This window comes from Nicotiana tomentosiformis, chromosome 8 (assembly GCF_000390325.3).
Source record: "Nicotiana tomentosiformis chromosome 8, ASM39032v3, whole genome shotgun sequence".
Lineage (NCBI taxonomy): Eukaryota > Viridiplantae > Streptophyta > Magnoliopsida > Solanales > Solanaceae > Nicotiana > Nicotiana tomentosiformis.
The window spans coordinates 2,244,839-2,265,399 of record NC_090819.1 but is presented as its reverse complement, the minus strand read 5'-3'; the positions used below and the strand labels follow the sequence as shown (position 1 = coordinate 2,265,399).

At 36.9% G+C, this 20,561-nt stretch overlaps 3 protein-coding genes across 4 annotated transcripts; all 3 read left to right on the top strand.

Annotated features, from left to right (window-relative positions):
- Positions 1 to 847: 847 nt before the first annotated feature.
- On the top strand, positions 848 to 1,207 carry LOC138896808 (uncharacterized). The gene has a single exon (XM_070182140.1). The coding sequence runs from the start codon at positions 848 to 850 to the stop codon at positions 1,205 to 1,207; it is 360 nt and encodes a 119-aa protein (XP_070038241.1).
- A 9,035-nt stretch (positions 1,208 to 10,242) lies between these two features.
- Positions 10,243 to 11,130, top strand: LOC104112351 (uncharacterized). Its single transcript, XM_009622234.4, has one exon. The coding sequence runs from the start codon at positions 10,243 to 10,245 to the stop codon at positions 11,128 to 11,130; it is 888 nt and encodes a 295-aa protein (XP_009620529.1).
- Positions 11,131 to 14,548: 3,418 nt separating this feature from the next.
- On the top strand, positions 14,549 to 19,743 carry LOC104112352 (ribose-phosphate pyrophosphokinase 4-like). Of its 2 annotated transcripts, none has more exons than XM_009622236.4 (7): positions 14,549 to 14,724; positions 16,069 to 16,384; positions 16,812 to 16,907; positions 17,004 to 17,072; positions 17,162 to 17,290; positions 19,157 to 19,256; positions 19,352 to 19,743. In XM_009622236.4, exons 1-7 carry the CDS (start codon positions 14,600 to 14,602, stop codon positions 19,474 to 19,476), a joined length of 960 nt encoding a protein of 319 aa, XP_009620531.1. In that variant the 5' UTR covers positions 14,549 to 14,599; the 3' UTR covers positions 19,477 to 19,743. The 2 variants fall into 2 exon arrangements, with proteins under 2 accessions (XP_009620531.1, XP_009620530.1); XM_009622235.4 differs by having other exon boundaries at positions 14,551 to 14,724; positions 19,346 to 19,743.
- Positions 19,744 to 20,561: the final 818 nt, after the last annotated feature.

Below are 20,561 nucleotides of genomic sequence, written 5' to 3'. Positions count from 1 at the left end.
TTATGAGCTGGTTATGAAGATAACCCGGAGGATTGAGGGTGTGCGTTAGTGTAGCCAAGAGTAGGTTATGAGAGATAAGCAGTTTAGATATTCTGGAGAGTTCAGAGGTGCCCCGTCTGGGGGTAGAGGTCAGTTCGTGAGAGGGCAGTCAAGCAGGGCCCCATATCCAGCACAACTGCCTCCTCGGGGTGCTCCGGTATGACCCTATTTCAGTGCTATGCCAGAGAGTTCTTACCGCCCACCAGCTATTCAGGGTTCCTCCAGTGGGTATTCAAGTCATCAGAACCAGACTTAGGCCAACATCCCACCATACCGAGGGGTTGTTTCGAGTGAGGGGATTTCAGTCATATGCAGATATTCTACCCCAGGCTTCGAGGTAGGCCAGCGCAACAGAGTCAGCATCCTATGATTACAGCACCAGTTGCTCCACCAGCCGTCCGGCCACCCAGAGGTGGAGGGCAGGTGGGTAGGGGTCGTCCTAGAGGTGGAGGGAAGCCAGGTGGAGGCCATCCAGGTGGCGCTCCAGCTCGGTTCTATGCTTTTTCTGGCCAGACCAGATGCAGAGGCCTCAGATGTCATGATCACATGAATTATTTCTATTTGCGGCAAAGATGCCTCTGTATTATTTGATACAGGGTCTACATATTCTTATATGTCATCTCTATTTGCTCATTTCCTAGGTGTTTCTCGTGAGTACTTGGGTACTCTTGTTTATGTGCCCACTCCTGTGGGTGATTCTGTTGTTGTGGACCGGATCTACCGGTCATGCATTGTTACATTCTGTGGTTATAAAACTAGAGCAGATCTTCTGCTGCTCGAGATAACCAACTTCGAGATTATCCTGGGCATGGACTGGTTATCTCCATATCATGCCATCCTAGATTTGCATGCCAAGACTATTACCTTGGCGATTCCAGCGTTGCCTGGGTTGGAGTGGAATGGTTCGTCTGTTAGCACATCTAATCAGGTTATTTCCTTTCTAAAGGCTCGACACATGGTCGAGAAAGGTTGTTTAGCTTATCTAGCCTATGTTTGGGACACTACTGCAAAGACTCCAGCGGTTGATTCAGTGCTTGTAGTCCAGGAGTTCTCCGATATATTTCATTCAGATCTTCCAGGCATGCCACCAGATCGTGATATTGATTTATGTATTAACTTAGCTCCAGATAACCAGCCTATATCTATATCACTGTATCGCATAGCTTAGAAAGAATTGAAGGAGTTGAAAGAACAGCTTGAGGAGTTACTAGCCAAAGGGTTTGTCAGACCGAGTGTGTCGCCGTGGGGTGCACCGCTATTATTTGTGAAGAAAAGGGATGGAACTATGCGAATGTGTATTGATTATCGCCAGTTGAACAAAGTTACAATTAAGAACAAGTACCCGTTTCCGCGTATTGATGATCTATTTGACTAGTTGCAGGGTGCTAGGCTATTCTCTAAGATTGACCTGAGGTCGAGGTATCATCAGTTGAAGATTCGGGATTCGGATGTTCTGAATACTGCTTTCCGGACTAGGTATGGTCATTATGAGTTTCTAGTGATGTCCTTCGGTTTGACTAACGCCCCGGCGGCGTTTATGGATTTGATGAACATGATGTTCGGGCCATATATTGACTCGTTTGTCATCGTCTTCATTGATGATATTTTGATCCTCTCGCGTAGTAAGGAGGAACATGAACAACATATGAGAATGGTGCTTCAGACGTTGCGGTAACAAAAGTTATATGCTAAATTCTCCAAATGTGAATTTTGGCTAAATTCTGTAGCATTTCTGGGGCATATTGTATCGGGCGAGGGTATTAAAGTTGATCCCAAAAAGATCGAGGCAGTTCAGAATTGACGTCGTCCCACTTCGGCGACTGAGTTCGGGAGTTTCATGGGGTTAGCAGGTTATTATCGTCGGTTCGTGAAGGTTTTTTCATCGATTACTGCACCTTTGACCAAATTAACCCAGAAAGGTGATCCTTTCCGATGGTCCGATGATTGTGAGGTGAGCTTTCAAAAGCTCAAGACAGCATTGACTACAACACCAGTGTTAGTGTTGCCTTCCGGTTCAAGGATATATACAGTGTATTTGCGACGCTTCACGCGTCGGCTTGGGTTGTGTATTGATGCAAGAGGGATGATTTATTGCATATGCCTCCCGTCAACTGAAGCCCCACGAGAAGAATTACCCGGTACATGATTTGGAGTTAGCTGCGATTGTTCACTCTCTTAAGATTTGGAGGCATTATCTTTATGGGGTGTCTTGTGAGGTTTACACCGATCATCGCAGTTTGCAGCATTTGTTCAAGTAGAGGGACCTAAATTTGAGGCAGCGCAGATCGCTCGAGTTACTAAAAGATTATGATATTACTATCATGTATCATTCGGGCAAAGCAAATGTAGTTGCAGACGCCATGAGTAGAAAGGCAGAGAGTATGGGTAGTTTGGCTTTTATTTCAGAAGAGGAGAGGCCATTAGCTTTGGATATTCAGTCCTTGGAAAACAAACTTGTGAGGCTGGATATTTCAGAGCCCAGCCGAATTCTTGCATGTGTTGTTGCCCAGCCTTCACTATTTGAGTAGATCAAGGCTCGCGAGTTTGATGATCCACACTTATTGGTTCTCCGAGAGACGGTACTACGGGGTGGTGCAAAGGAGGTTACTATCGGCGAAGATGGTGTTTTGTGACTCCATGATCGTCTATATGTTCCTAATGCAGATGGACTGAGGGAAAAGATCTTAGAGGAGGCATACAGTTCTCGGTATTCTATTCATCCATGTGCTACGAAGATGTATCGTGACCTGAGGCAGCATTTTTGGTGGCGGCGGATGAAGAAGGACATAGCTGAGTATGTAGCTAGGTGCCTAAATTGCCAATAAGTTAAATATGAGCACCAGAGGCCAGGTAGCCTACTTCAGCAGATGACTATACCGGAGTGGAAATGGGAACGCATTACTATGGACTTTGTAGTTGGGTTGCCGCGGACCTTGTGGAAGTTTGATGCAGTTTGGGTCATTGTCAACAGGTTGACCAAGTCGGCATACTTCATTCTGGTTGTGACTACATATACTTCAAAGAGGTTGGCCCAGATTTATATTCAGGAGATAGTTCGATTGCACGGTGTGCCAATTTCCATCATATCAGATAGAGGCCCTCAGTTTACTTCACATTTTTGGAGAGTAGTACAGAGTGAGTTGGGGACCCGTGTGGAGCTCAGCACAGCCTTTCATCCGCAGAACGATGGGCAGTCAGAGCGGACAGTTCAGATTTTGGAGGATATGCTCAGGGCATGTGTGGTTGTCTTCGGAGGTCAATGGGATCGTTTCTTGCCTTTGGACGAGTTTGCTTATAACGACAGTTACCAATCCAGCATCGAGATGGCTCCATTTGAGGCTTTATATGGTCGGGGATATCGTTCGCAAATCGGATGGTTTGAACCCGGCAAGGCTAAGTTATATGGTACTGATTTGGTGAAGGATGCCTTGGAAAAGATGAAGTTGATTCAGGAGCGACTTCGTACAGCACAGTCCAGACAAAAGAGTTACGCGGATCAGAAAGCACATGATTTATCATTTATGGTGGGTGAGAAAGTCCTCTTGAAGGTTTCATCGATAAAGGGAATCATGAGATTCGGAAAGAAGGGCAAGTTGAGCCCAAGGTTTATAGGCCCATTTGAGGTGTTGAGGCGAGTTGGGGAGGTTGCTTATGAGCTTGCTTTGCCTCCCAGTATATCGGGAGTTCATCCGGCTTTCCATGTATCTATGTTCCAGAAGTATCATGCCGACCTATCACATGTGTTAGACTTCAGCACAGTTCAGCTAGATAAGAGCTTGGGTTATGAAAAGGAACCAGTTTCCATTGTTGATAGACAGGTTCGCTAGTTGAGGTCCAAGAAGATTTCTGCGGTAAAAGTCCAGTGGAGGGGCCAACCAGTCGGGGAAGTGACTTTGGGAGGCCAAGGAGGATATGCGAACCAGATATCCATAATTATTCAGCACTCCACGTATAATTCTAAACTCGTTCGAGGACGAACGTTTGTTTAAGAGGTGGAGAATGTAACGACCCAACCGGTCGTTTTGCCTTCTAGAACCCTGCTCCCCTAAATAAAAATTTTTGTAGGTGCTTTTACTATTTTATGACTTGCGGGGATGGTTAGTTCGGGATTTGGAAGAGTTCGGGTTGAAATCGGAACACTTGGTTCTTAAGTTAGCTTTAAAAAGGGCAAGTTTGACTTCGGTCAACATTTTGAGAAAATGACGCCGGAATCGGGATTTGAAGATTCAAATAGGTTCGTATGATAATTTTAAACTTGGTCGTATGTTCGAATCGGGTTTTGGATAACCCGGAAGCGTTTCGGCGCTTAATAGTGAAAATCAACTATATAAAGGTTTAAGGTTCTTTAAATTTTGGTTTGGAGTAGGTTTTGGAGTAATCGAGGTCTGGTCAAAATTCTGAGTCTGGGAATAGTTCTGTAAGGTGATTTAAGACTTGCAGCAAGATTTGGTGTCATTCTGAGTAGTTTAGGTATGTTTCGGCGCGTTCGGAGTAAGTTTGAAGAATTTAAAAATTCTAAGTTGAATCAATTTGGTTTGAGGTACGTTTCTTAGTTTTGATGTTGTTTTACACTTTCTGAGGGTTCGAGCGAATCCGTTTTATGATTTCAAACTTGTTAGTATGTTCGGGCGGGGCCCTGGGGGCCTCGGGTGTTAACCGGACGAGGCGCGGACCAAGTTTGGACTTGGAAGGAACAACTGAAGCTTCCAGCTTCTGGTGTAACCACACATGCGCATGGGCAGCCACAGGTGCGAGCCATGAGCCGCAGAAGCATCCAAGAGGGGGGCTGCCAATGACCACAGAAGTGGGGAAATGGACCGCACATGCGAAGGCGCAAGTGCGAGAAAGGCATCGCAGGTGCGGACGAGGGCGCAGGTGCGGCGTATGCACCGCAGAAGAGGTCTCGCAAAACCGGTCTCGCAGAAGCGAGCCACTGATCGCAGAAGCGGACAAGCCGGCTAAGGGAAAAAAGCCACATCTGCGAGGTCCTTTCCGCAGATGAGGAGCCACAAAAGCAAAAAATTGCTCGGCAGAATGTCTTAAAACGGGGCTCAGCCATTTTTGAGCCCATTTTCTCCATTCTTGGGCGAATTTGGAGCTTTTTGAGAGGAGTATTTACCTAGCCACTTGGAGGTAAGTTAATTCTACCTATTATGAGTTAAATACATAGATTATTAGTAGATTATAATATGTAAATTGTAGAAATCAAGGGTTTAGATAAAAAACCTAGATTTTGACAAAAATGAGATTTTAACCATGAAAATGATTATGGAATGGGATAGAAATTATATAATTGAGTTCTTGAGATTATGGGTAACGATTTTCTCCAAAAATTTTCGGAATCCGGGCACGTGGGTCCGGGGTGAATTTTAGAAATTTTATCAATTTGGGTTGGGTAATTAATCTAATACTCTAATTTTAAGTTGTTAAGCATGTATTGATTATTTTATATAACTTTTGGCTAGTTTCGGATTTTTCGGCACCGAATTGAGGCTTTAACGTGAAATTGAGATCGGAAAGTAAACTTTGGGACGAGGTAAGTCTCTTGTCTAACCTTGTAAGAGGGCATTTAGTCCATAGGTGATTTAAATTAATAATTGTTACTAATTGTGGGGGCTACGTACGCACGAGGTGACGAGAGTCCGTGCGTAACTACTAATTATGCTATGTCCAAGTAGTTTAGGACTCAAATTATCACTTACTTGTAATAATTGCATCCTTTATTTAATTAAAGTACTGAAATTATATTAAAAATTATTAGAGGAAATAGTAAAAAGACCGAAATTTCACATACTTGAATTTTTATGCAAATTACTTGGCTAGTAATAGAATTGCACATCTTTATGTATTAGCCTTATAATAATTTCTCATTCCGGAGGTTCATAAGAAAATATCCTCCTTTCTTGTGGAGCGGGTCGAATGCCTAGGCAGTATAGATCCATCTATGGATCATGTCGCACGTCCCTCGGTAGTGTACACGACACTCTGAATCGGGCCGTACGACCACGGCAGAAATCGTGCGTAACAATAATAATTACACGATATCTTGACATCATATTGCAGCTTGTGAAGATAAATGATTAATTGAAAATTATTGAATTTGAAAGAATTCTTTTTATTCCCGCTTGTTAAGAAGATTATTGTTATTCACATAAACCATGTCTATTTAAATATTTCTATTTTAATATTATTGACCCATAGTAAGTGTCAAAGTCGACCTCTCGTCACTACTTCTTCGAGATTAGACTTGATACTTACTGGGTACACGTTGTTTTCGTACTCATGCTACGCTTGCTGCATTTTTTGTGCAGGATCTGAGACAGGAACCTTAGGCGGTCCTACCGGTGCACACCCACGCTATCCCGAGGCCTAGTGGTGAGCTGCTTCTCCTGAGCCGTTCCGCAGCACCTAGTGTCTCCTTTGTATTTGTTTTCTGTCTATTTTGTATTCAGACAGTATTTTGGATTTCTTTGTATAATCTACTAGATGCTCATATACTTGTGACATCAGGTTTTGGCACACTCACTAGTAGAATTATGATTTGAATTATTTTCTTGATTTTTATTTAATCAGAACCTTTTATATTTTCCTTAAATCTTGCAAGTAAGAAGAGTTTAATTACTCAGAAATTTATAAAAAGAAGAAATATATGTTTAATTCACTAGTTGGCTTACCTAGTTGTGATGTTGAGCATCATCACGACCTATAGGTGAAATTGGGTCGTGACAACTTACGTCATAATTAACAATTGCACGCAAGCAACAAATATTGACTAAGTTAGCATGTAAAGAGTATTAGTTTTATTGTTATTTTTTAAACTTATGACAACGTGTACAAAAATACAGCAAGTATTAAATATGTACTTGTTGTAGATTTAATGTAAGTATTACAGTAGTGATTTGGATAGAAGAAGATATTCATATTCGTATTTATTTTGCTAGAGGTAGAGTGGTATTTTAGAGAAGATTTCTTTTTATTTTCTAAGATTACAAATTAATTTGGTATAGAGAATTACATACAATTACCTTTTAAGTAATCTGATTGTAAATCTTTTTCACACTATCTATGCATATAAGCACTAGGAGGGCAATCATGGCCGCTACAATTCCTTGTGAATTTGTAAATAAAAAGGGTCTAATTTTTATTATGTTGATAGTAAGATTCTTTTTGCATCTTTACTAGTAGTGCGCAGACGTCGTTAAAGAATATTAATTATATTAAAGTATGATCTGATTTGTTTAAGCAAAATGAGATCATATTTTTAACAAAATCATAAATGTCGTCTTATGTCACTGTAAGTGTATACACAATAATAAAAATTTATGTATTAAGTTTAAAAGAATCATATAGCATTTCATTTTTGGATGAAACTCAAATATAATAATTATATAATTTGTGCTACAAACAATGTGAAAATATAACATGATTCAAAACATATCTCAAAAATGAAGTAAACAAACCAACTGCAGTTCTAGAATTTGTAAGTTCTCTGATTTCTCAAAATTGTTTTGAAAAAACAATATTTAGTAAATTATAGTATAAAGTTATCATTATTGGGAACATCATTTTTAATTAAGTTGAAACACGTTCAGTCAATGTTCATTCTTTTTCTCTTTTTGATTTCCTTCCGATATTCAGTATCCGCATTAAGGCCTCGAGTAATCTGAATCTGCGCCGCGTAAGTCCCATTTGAGGGGTGAAACGCTTCCTAACGGAGGATTTTTCCGGTGTTTTAAAAGGCATTTCTGGGACTCGCCCTGGGCTCGCCCCTGGGCGGGACACTTGCAAAACACCCTGGGGCTCATGTATGAGACTTAGTTCTATGAGGTTTACGCCCTAAGCGTCCGACTGTACACCCTAAACACGCATAACGCCCAACGCTCGGGGCTCGCCTAACAGTTCTAACGCAAATCACGTGTCAAATTTCTAAATTAATATCGTTGACCTTCAAAATTCTTTAACAAATTAATGATAAAAGTTCTATTCATCGATAGAAATATGAATATTGAGTATAACTCTAATAATGAGACATAGTATTGCGAATTTATATCTTCACTTGTTATTGGTCGTGTCTTAGTTCATATGTCCCTCCTTGTTATATACTTTTATTAATTTGATATCTTAAACTAATTTGTATTTATTCATGAAGGAGTAATATTTTAATTATCGTACTAATAAGATTTTATTAATTATTTACTTTTAGGAAGGTAAAATGTGGAGTTTGATCATTTTTTTAAAGAAATTATAAGTTTTTTATTATTTGAAAGTTAAAGACGTTATACGTGATTTGTATGCATTAGTTATACTTAAGAATGATGCTAGATATTTTTTTTCTATGAGTTCCTTTAATTTTCTTTTAATTTTTAACTTTTAATTTATATTTTATATTTTTTGTATTATTATGTTATTTTATTAATTTATAAATTAAAAATTTTTAAGCTCCATGGGGCTTAGGTCCCCCCTCCCCCCCCCCCCCAAGGCTTACGCCTCGCCCCATATCAAGTAAAACGCCCCACCTCACACCCCCGCCTTTTAAAACATTGCTTGTAAATAGCGTATAATAGATTTTTTGACTAGTTTTTGTGGGGATGGAGCGCGCACGCGCGCCCCCCCCCCACACACACACACACACTATATATATATATATATATATATATATATATATACAAATATTTCACATATTTATAGTATTCTTCAATTTTTATGTAATTTTACCTATTTATAAATATTTACTATCATTATATTATTTTATAAAATATTAAAAATTAAATACTTATGGGGCTTACGCCCCGTGCCTCGGGGCTTACGTCTCGCTGAGGCATATATAAAACGTCTCGCCTGATGCCCACGCCTTTTAAAATACTGGGCTTTTCATACCCAAAATTCGAACCCTAAACTTTTGATCAAGAGTAAAGGAATTCCATGTGTTTCACCACAACCCTTAGTGAATGTTCATCCTCAATATTTTCAAAGAAGAAAAAAATATTGAATCTTGTTGATCTTTTCTTTTCCCTTTTGCATACTTTACATTTTAAAATACTCCATTTAATATATATATCACTACCCTAAACTAAATTTTATTTATCCAAATCAAATACGGTACGCATATTTTCTCTCATCATTTGCTTTATTTAATTTTAATTTTTAATGGTTGTAAACGGAATGCTATCACATTGTGGGGTGGGATATTCAATATATTGCTGGAACTGTTCCTGGTTTTGTAACCAGTAATTGATTATCCTTAGTTCCTACCAAGTTGGAATATAATTAGAGTAAAATACTATATTAAAGCCATGTGCATGCATTTCCTCATTAATAATTGGAGGAAAACTCTCGCCGACACCTTAACTGAAATGCAATTATCCATTTGATTTTTTTTTATTAATCTTGGTGTCTTGAATATCTTGCGCTCACCTTAATTAATTTCACGGGGTATTTGTTATCTTTCACTAGTATAGATATCGGATAACTTATCCATCAAAACTTGGATAGATGAAAAGAAACCACCTATTTTTTTTTTTCGGCTGACATTTATGTTTTGACAATATTTTAAATTATTTTTATATTAGTAGTCCCATTTTAGTTATATACTAGTAGTTTGTTTTTTTGGCTCACTTAACCAAGATTGAAAAACCAAAATATATCACGACGTAGTCCAGAAAAAAATGACAAAGAATTCTAGGTCAAATGATGAATGTAAAAGAAAATATAACATGGCATGACCTACTTGAGAGTTGCGTATAACTCACTAATGTCGTGTTAGTATTCAAATGCCAACTGCCTTTAATTTGTTGAATGATTGTGAAATCATGTAAATCACTTCTTCTTTTTTTATTTTTCATATGGTATCTGGTATCTGTATTGAGGTCCCTAATGATACGGAGTCGTGCTGCTTAAAGCCTATTAAAGTAGGAATCGCTCGCTACCAAAAAAATCATTTCTAGGGATCAAATCGGTAACCTCTAATTAAGGATAGAGAAATCTTATTCATTTTACCATAACCTTTAGCGGTAAATCAATATCTTAATTTATACCCAAGAAGTCGAATATTTTAGAAAGAAAAAAGTAAGTTGACAAACGGACCCTTTATCTATTAGTAGTCACTCATTGTGGCCTATGATGTCCCCTATTCTTCTATTTTTGTAACTGTTTTTTGTACATTTCATATTATTCCATCTTCTTCTTCTTTTTTCTCCTCTCTATATGGAAGAGAAAAACCAACATCTCCTTCAACCTCTCATAAAACCAACCACAAAAAACTCTGCCATATACCCCTCCTCCAATCTTGAAGTTGATGAAAATAACCACAAAAGCACTTCATCAAAGACAAGTATAATTCTTAGGCTTGTTGTGGTCATTTTTGCAATAGTAGTCTCCTTATGGGCAAATTATGAAGCCTCCAAAGGTTTTTCCATAACAATTGTCAATGAAGCTGATGCTACATTTGCAAAGAGGCGTTTCGATCTCTTTTTTGTATCGAACGACGAAGCCACACGTTTAGTTTTGAAGACAAGTAAATTTGTTGAAAATATTCTTTATCCTACTAGTGATGTTGATTTTGGTCAATCCCAGAATAAGAAGTTAGTTAAACATGTCATACTCCGACTATCTAGCCGGAATATGACTCGTCCAATCATCGTTGAGTCCCGTGACAACAACGATGAGTTTGTTCTACATATTAGTCCTTCAATATTGTATAGTCCAAATTATAAACATGCCATGTCTTTGGCACTTCAAAAAGGCATGGCGCGTATATGGCTATGGAATGGTCAAGGTAATGCCCCGGCTAGTCTTGTAAATGGCATGATTGAGTATATTGCTAGTTTAGCTAGTTCTGGACGTGCAACGTCAGAATCTGAATCTGTCGAGCCAGTGACAGTAGACCGAAGCTGTTGGAAAAGCAAGAACTCAAGAACCATAGCAAAGTTCTTGAATTATTGTGAGGGGAAAAGAGAAGGATTTGTTAGGAGATTGAATCAAGCAATGAAAAATGGTTGGCATGAGAAAATGATAGGTGATGCATTAGGAATACCAGCTTGGTATCTATGTGAAACTTATAATTCTTCAGGTAAATTGTTAAATTATGTGTAAGAGAATATGGCATTTGGAAGTTGTCAAAATTATGTTGGTTATTTATGTCAAGATCAAGCTATTATTGGATGCCAATTGGCAACATCATCACATGACCCCAAATGGGTGCACAAGCAGAAGAACATGGCTATAAATTAAAGAAATTGAAGTGGGGTTGGAGCATTATTTCCATCTATTTTTCCGATAATTGACAACTCACTTTAGATTCATTTTTTTCTTTATTATTTAATTTATCGTGGTCAACAATTTTGTATGGCGATTCTTTCTTTTGTTTATAGATCACTAATATTTATCATGTACTTTTGATGTGTAGCTAAAATTTTAAATGCCAGTCAGCCTAAATTTTTTATTCCCAAGACTCGAACTTATATATTATTGATTAAAGGGAGCGGATCTCAATCATCTCATCGCTCCCCGCCCTCGATGGTGACTCTAGAGGATTCCATTTGTAATGCATATGGCTTTTTATTACCATCCCTCATAGGCATGATGTCGGAGGGTTTCAAACTTATCATATTATATTGGTAAATCTTCTCAATATAGTCGCACTGCAAAATAATAGTCGGTAAATTTATATATAATATATATATTTTATATATAATTGATGTGTGTGTATATATATATATGTATCAATTATTATGACAAGAATAAAGAGTTCAGGCGGAAAAGTAAAATAGCACAATCATAGCAATCAACTTCGAAAATATGTGGGAGTATCACTACTAAAAATTCGACAAAAATCGATTAAGGTCGACCGATCAACTTTGGTCGGTCAAAAAACCGACCAAAAAACCGACCAAAGTTGGTCGATTTTTCAAAATATTTTTTTTTTTACGAAACCGACCAACTTTGGTCGGTTTTCTTTGGAGCAAAAATGCGGGAAACTATTTTTGAGTCCCGCGAAATTTATGTTTCAAGAAACCGACCAACTTTGGTCGGTTTTTCAATTAAAATAAATAAAAATTAATATTAAAAAAAATGACCAAAATTGGTCGGTTAATTCGGCGGGTCATTTAAAAAAACCGACCAACTTTGGTCGGTTATTTTCGTGTAAAAATATAATTAAACAGTATAAATCAAATAAAAGACAGTCTTAAAATAAAATGTACCAATGGTCTAGTGGTAGAATAGTATCCTGCCACAGTACAGACCCCGGTTCAATTCCCAGATGGTGAATCTTTTTATTACATAATTAAAATACCGACCAACTTTAGTCGATTTTTTTTTGCAATATTTTTTTTTTGAATTTAAGTGACGCACTAAAGTTGGTCGGTAATTTCCGACCAACTTTGGTCGGTATTCCTTTCCGACCACAAAAATTCCGCCCACACGCAAATGGTCGCGTTTTGGTCGGTTTTTTGCCATTACCGACCAACGTTGGTCGGTTTTTACCGGATTTCTAGTAGTGTATCAGGCCCCTTTCACATTTATCATTGACAACACAAAATATCTGGAAAATGCATATTTCAGTGACAATTTTGGAATAGTATTAGTTAAGGATACAGTATTTGTTTTGGTCTTATCGATAAATTTGAAACATAATGTAGCGGTTTCATCAACCTAAAATTCCATGAACTTTTTTATTTACAAGAGGACTCTCTGTATTTGAGTCAAGTCGAGCCGGCTTTTATTCAGTTAAATTATTAAAATAAATAATTACAATGAGATTTTAATTCAGAAGAGATTAGTTAAAATGTATAAAAAAAAATTATCTTTGGATAGCCAAAAACGATATTTTGTATTGAATTTCATAACTTCAGAAGGACAATTTGTATTTGAATTTCATAAGTAACTTCAGTTACAGTGTTTAAACTGTTTAATTGCAGTTCATGTGACCATAATTAGGTTTAAATTACAAGTTATTGAAATTTTATTAGATTAAATAAGTAAGAAGTACAAGCAATGTTTTAAAAGAGTTGGGAAACTTCCAAGCAGTCCAACGTACATAAACTTATGTATTTTGCAATTCCCCCTCGTTGACTCTCAGTATTTGGCAGATAAACAAGGAATACATTTTGTTATACTTATTTCAGATAATATTTGTATTTTTTCAGTTTCCTCAACCAAAAAAAAAAAAAAAAAAAGAGTTACACGTGGAACTGGACATTACCCCAAGGCAAAGAGGGTAAAGCGTTATGAATTTCTTGTAACATTTTAAGAATAAAAAGATATAATATAAAAATAAATAAAAAAGAAAGATGGAAAATCATTTTAATTCTTTTTTAAAGCCATGTAACATAATATATAATATCAAAGGATGAAGATCAAATTTGTTCCTATACAAAATTGAACAACTTTGTCCTCCTTTAAGCTTTTGGTCTAATATTACTTTGCCCTTGACTTTTAATGGAGTTCCAACCGAAGAATAATTTTGAAATATAGTTAAAGTTGAGAAATAAATTTGGATAACTTCTTGAAAATTTTGGATATGTGAAGTCTACAATTTTATATTGAAGCTCGTTAGCAAGAGTAAATACGAAATGATTTACTTTTGTTAGCTTTTTTTATTGGGTGTGAATGAGAAATGAAAGAGGCACATCTTGGCTTGCACCTCTTCATCTCACCCTTTTATTGTCTATAAATTTAGAGACTTGGCCTCATTTTTACACATGGAAAATCTGAAAATTTTCTTTTCTCCTTTCTAAATTATTACATTGTTTTTCCATATAAACAAAGTGTCAAGTGTGATTTGCTCCGTTTGTTGAGTTCACTGAAGTTCTGTAATTTCAATTGTCAGTATTACAGAATAGTTTTTCCGTTCTCTCCTGGGAGGAAGTAATTCATAACCTTTGTGAAGGGATTAAATTTCTTAAAGACACACAAGCAACTTGTGAGCTCGAAAATTATTAATGTTCTGTTATAGTGAACTAGCATTTCTTTTCTTCTCTGATTTTCTAGTATCGAACACAGGTTTTCAACAACTTTTACTAAGGCAAAGAGCCAATTTGGATGAGCTTGTTTTAAGTGACTTTTAAGCCAAAAGTCATAAGTTAGGAATTCTAACTTTTGGCTTTTGGTTTATTTTTGTTATTTTAACTTAAAAACAAGTGCTTAAAAATATTTTTTTACTTTATCCAAACACTACAAAATGGCTTAAAAGCTATTTTAGCTTAAAAGCACTTAAAATAAGTCAATCCAAACGGGACCAAAGTGTGAATGGACCAAAAGTGTAACATGTGACAAAATTATAACAATTTTGAATAATAGGCGAATTTGGATATTTTCCTGAATTTTAAATGCACCAATTAATTAATCTTCTTAGAGAGCAACAGTAACAGTACTAGTACTAGTTCAAATGTTCAATAAGGTTTAAGAAAAAATGGAACTGGGCTAATAGTAAATTATGTATGTTTTAGAGGACTAAAACAGCAAATTGTTGGAAGACTTAAACCTTAGTCAAAAATCCTTAAACGACAGGCTTAAACTACAACTCTCCTGCAATTTTGTCACACACACACACTGTGTTAAGATGGAGAAGGCAACAGTAAAGAAGAAGAAGCAAGTGCTTCTATACTACTGTGTTGAAATGGAAGATGTTGCTCGCAAAATCGCTTCTGAATCCGACTCCATTATTCTCCACTCTATTAACTGGAGGTTCGATTTTACTCTCATATGCCTTTGTATCAGCTTGCTATATACGCAAATTATACATCTTTACTTCAATTTCGAGTAAAAAGTTTTTAGTGTGTCGAGTCGAATGGTAAAATTGAATCAAGATTCCTCCTTTTATTGTTAGTAGCTTTGTTTCGAATCATGTATTTGTCTTGAGAAATTTCATTGAATAGGTACAAATTATTAATTTTGAATCCAGTAACTTAAAAAGATTTAGAATCCCGAACCCATAAGCTTTAAATTCTGGCTCCGACTCTGGTTCTACTGTGAAATGGGTGAACTCCGCGTATTAAAACACTTTGAGGAAAAAAGTCCGAATTTATCCTCTATGGTTTAAAATTACCTCTCTGTTGTGCTTCACCTTGGAGCTCCGGTAGTGGTCAACGGAAAAACGAGACTATTTCCTAATAGCCAAGGTAAGATTAGACCCAAAGTATAAGGAGAGCAAAGTTGCTAAATTTCAGATGTAATATGGGCTAATTTAACCTTTTTCCTATAATGGTGTAATGACCTAAATCAATCACTATACTATACCTCAATCTGAAATGTATTGCTTCAGCTATGTTGAATTCTCAATGTCGATTTTGCTTTTCATTCACAGGATTGATCATTGTTTGAAAATTATTGTATGATGAACATTAACCTGCCACAACCCTCTTCATTTATCTTGGTTTTAGACTGGCTATCATTTGTTAAACTAGACGGACGTTTGAGGAATGACATAGCAAGACCTAAATTTTGGCTGAGGGTAGTAAAAGATGTTTGTTTTAAAAAAAAAAAAAAGAAGAATCAGGCAAAGGAAAAGGATTATATAACATCACTTTTGCATTGGTTAGTGGTTACACAGAAGTTCAAGTTTTCAGTTCCTGCATATTCTGTAATAGGCCAATAATCAAACCTTCAACTGGCAACTTGTATGCGGAAGCATTTGACTAGTTGATGTAGTTATTAACCTTGATACGATGCTATGTACTATAGTATAGGGGCGAAACGCATTATCTACCAAGTTTCGAACCCTACACCAGCAGGCCCTCAGGATTTCTCGGTTATTAGAAACCTAAATTTCGTCGAGGTATAGTGGTAAAAAGAGACGAATGTTTTAAACAATAACCGGGGCAAAGGAAAAGTGTGCGTTATTTTTGCATTGGTTACACAGTAATTCAATTATTTAGTTCCTGCCTATTTTGTAAACAATCTTCTATTGGCAATTTGTATGCTAGAGGATTTGACTTGGTATACTAATTACCTTGAAATGATGCTATTACTTGTACTATAGTTGACCCTTTACTGGGACAAACACTAACCAATATGAATTTCATGTTCCAGGAGTTTCGCTGATGGTTTCCCAAATCTCTTTATAAACAACGCACATGATATCCGTGGGCAGCATGTTGCTTTTCTAGCATCTTTCAGCTCACCAGCAGTCATCTTTGAACAGCTTTCTGTGATATTCGCACTTCCAAAGCTGTTTGTCGCCTCATTTACACTTGTGTTACCTTTCTTCCCAACTGGTACCTTTGAGAGGATGGAGGAAGAAGGAGATGTGGCCACTGCATTTACAATGGCCAGATTAATATCAAATATTCCAATATCAAGGGGTGGTCCGACCAGCTTAGTTATCTATGACATACATGCATTGCAGGTTAATTTATTTCATCATGTAATTGTATGCCATTTGGACATTTTGTATTCACATTGCGCTCTTATTTGATGTGATGGTCAAAGATTTTATCTAAGATTCTTCAATTTAATTGATAATTGGACTACGCGATCATTCAGAAGCATCAATTTATACACATCCTATTTTGGCTTTTAGGTTATGCTTTTTATGGTTTTGCCAGAAATGTCAATAGTTATACTGAAAGCGCAGAAAATCTCACCTTTCTAATGTTGATTATAACTTTATTTTCGTTGTTATTACGAACATTACTGGCCAACAATATTTCATCTATATCACCAGTGTTATGTTTATCTTGCGAAGTGTATCCTTTTATGTGATATAGGCGCTCTAAAGATTTTCAAGATATCCACGTCCATCTCTGTTGAACGTACTTCTCTCTTTTCTGCAGGAGAGGTTCTATTTTGGAGATAATGTGCTGCCTCTGTTTGAGACTGGAATTCCGCTGCTGAAGCAACGGCTTCAGCAGCTTCTTGAGTCTGAAAAAGTGGGCACGAGTTCTTCTGAGCTATTTTGTCCTTGTTTTTCCAATAAAATTACCTTGAGATGTAGCAATGATGTTTTAATGTCTTTCATTTTCCAGATAGTTATAGCCTTTCCTGATGATGGAGCTTGGAAGAGGTTTCACAACCAATTAGTTGACTATCCCACTGTTAGTTAAAAATGACATTTTTCTAATTTGGTTTCTGTATGTTTACCCAATCTTGAACTTTTTTGTAATCAGCAGATTTTTTTATTTAGGTTATCTGCACTAAAGTGCGTGAAGGTGATAAGAGAATCGTCAGGCTAAAAGAGGGTAATCCTGACGGCTGTCATGTGGTCATTGTTGATGACTTGGTCCAGTCTGGAGGTACCCTAATCGAATGCCAGGTACTCCTTCCTCTTAGATCTGATAAGGGTTTTAGTATCTGTGTTAAGAGTACTTAAATATGTCACTCACCGGTATGTGACAATCATTTGAAACTTTAATGTCTCTTGTTTCGTAAAAAGGCTCTGTGCTTGGTTGGTTGCGTAATCATTCTGATTGATCTGTGTCATTTATTTACCTTCATTCCTTCATAAGTGAGGAGATTCTAAGGATTTATATATTAAATTGTGTGATCATCTCATCTAAAAACTTAAGCTATTAGAAAGAGCATGCTTTAATTTATAATTACATTCTCAATGCGTCCCCTCACATGTGGGCCTGATTTTTTTCATGGGCCAAGCACGGGAAATTCTTTTTGATAACGGGTGGTAGTGAAACTCGAACCCAGGACCTCTAACTTGGCTCTGATACCATGTTGAATTGTGTGACCATCTCATCTAAAAGGTAAAGCTATTAGAGAGAGCACACATTTATATACTTAATTACGTTCTCAACATTATACCTTCTCAAAAAGAGATCCAGAGAGTTTATATTTTGTGTAGTTATTAACTCTTAGTATTTGTTTTTCTCCTTTCCTTTGTTGGTGTGATAGCACACGGATACTTTTGAACCCCAAACAAGATGATTTCTTCACATGAACAAGATCAAGGGAAACGGGCAGATTTATGGGCAATACACATGGCCGACAAAGATTCACACAACAAAACAAGAATAAACTACCAAGAATACCACGTGGTCAGAAAGGTAAAGAAAGAACAAGAACCAGTAGGGTTTCTTAAGATATTAAGAAATAAAGAAACCTGATTACCTCAAAGTAAATCGCTCACTTGAATGGATAATCTGTAAAGTTCTTACGAGAACCACTAAGGTTTCTTAAGCCTCACATGGGAGAATATATTTTAATCATCCTAAACTGATTGTTTACACTTAAAACCAGTTGTTATATCTATAATAAAAGACAACCCTAGAATCTTTCCAGAAATGCCCCATGCTTAACTCTAAAAATCAGCAAAGAAGACATTAAAAATGGCCTAAATAGGCAAAAGAACGTGTGGCAAACATGTACAAGTCCTACACACCTAAGTGACTGGACTAAGTCCCATATTCACTCCAAATCAGTGACGTTGCATTCTTGAATTTTCCTCAAGCGGAGCTACTTTTGAAGGCCTTGAAGCTTCTCTTTAAGTGAAACTTTGTTATGAGCATCTTGGCACTTCATGTGTTGATTCTTGACTTTTTTATGCCTCATGGCTCCCGCAAATACCATTGAACTCCTCACATCAGCCCTCCATGTTTACCCAAGAATTTCAAGGCATCCTTCTAACTCTAGCTTTTGGCATGCGTTATCTTTTTGTTGGATCCTTTGACGTGCTATCATGGTGTCTTCTCTTTTCAGTTAAAATTTTACCATATTTTGGTAATATTCCTTTCTTTGGCTTAAAAGTTTTAACTGATCCATGATCTGCCAACGTGTCATTTTTTGCCACAAGTGGCTTAGAAGAGACATAAGGTTATTACCCTCAACAGTTCTGGACTGTAATTGTGGTACAGAACAATTACGGGATGAGGTAAACTTAAGGATCCCAGCAATGCACGTCAAACTAGATTTTTGAAAAAACCCCAAATGGAAGGGAAAGGAGAAAGGAAGTTAGAGAGTGCACAATAAGAATCATTCACTTCGAAACTAATACTAGCATTCGTGGATTGCATAACTCTCCTTTTAAGGACTTGATGATATGAAGAATGTTTTATCCAGACCTCCACAATTTAATGCATTCTTGTTAAAAAGCGGTGCTACTCGTCTTTAATGAGTACATTCATATGACAAGTTGCTAATATTGTACTTCTTTGATGCTTGGTTGTCCCAGAAAGTTTTGGCCGCTCATGGTGCATCAAAAGTTAGCGCTTATGTGACTCATGGAATTTTCCCAAAGCGGTCATGGGAGCGTTTTCTCCACAAGAACGACGGTAAATCTTTGAATTTGTATCCGCCTGCCTTTTAGTTAAGCATCTCCTTTACCGGGTTTCTGACTGTCACCAATGTTTTTGTTGTCAAGGTTCAGAGAAAGCATTCACTTACTTTTGGACCACAGATTCATGTCCTCATACTGTGAAAGCCGTCGCTAATCAAGCTCCGTTTGAAGTTATCAGTTTGGCAGGATCAATAGCTGATGCTCTTCAAATCTGAGAACCTTAGACAGGATCAGTTATAGTGGAAGAGTGTTGAAAAACTTGTTCCCTGACATGTTGTAAGGGAACTTATAAGTTGGAATTGCTGAGACATTTCCTGTTGTAATGGGAAACTTGCCTTGTTGCTTACCTTTGCCAACTGATTTCCTAATGAACAGGCAGAGTATGCTTGCGCTATATACTATGCATATGCATGGTCTTAGAAAAATATGTTCTTATCAACACTGTAGCCAACATCAAATTACAAGGATACAATAGTTTCTTAGCAGTGGGGTGAATCAGAAGTCAGATTTCTTTACATATACAATTAATTTTGCTTTTGTTCGTTAGAGCATAAACGCGTAATATTGTCCTATTCAAAGACGGATATAGTGCAGTTCATCAAGTTTAACTAAACTTATTGCTTTCGTCTAGAATCAGGTGTATATTAATTTTTTGATTGTCTTTTCCTATGACCCCAGAGCAAAGTGGCACATCAAATATATATACAATCAAACCTCTCTAGAACAACCTCGTTTGTTCCGAATATACTTAAATGTTATAGCGAAGTGTTGTTATAGAGAAAGTGAAGTGTTGTTATATGAGGATGTTGTTATAGAGAGGTATGACTGCATATAGCAGACAACACAAATAGCCATACAAAATATATGTGCCTCATTTTACACCATAAGTTTAAAAGTCTTTTCTTTTTTGCTTAAACTTCGTACCCAGTCAAATAGATTCACATAAATTGAAACAGTGGGAGTATTTTTTACCATCCATTTCTATGAAGGGTCGTCGTTGGAATGCAATTTACTTGTTGGTGAACATACACAAGATTTTCTTCTATGCTTCTATGTTCTTAACAGTACTTTGCTTTCGGTATCCCCTCTTGAGCCCTTTACAACAACCAAAAGAAGGGACAAGGTTTCTTTCTTCTTCTAACAAACCATAACAAATCAATCAACTAAGCCTCAATACTAAACTAGTTGAAATGAAATCAATAATATACATTTCCTATACATCCTGCTCTTTAGATCATTATTATTAATCGTATGTCGTTTGCTTCCGTTATCTTATTATCTTCTTCTTGGCCGAAGGTCT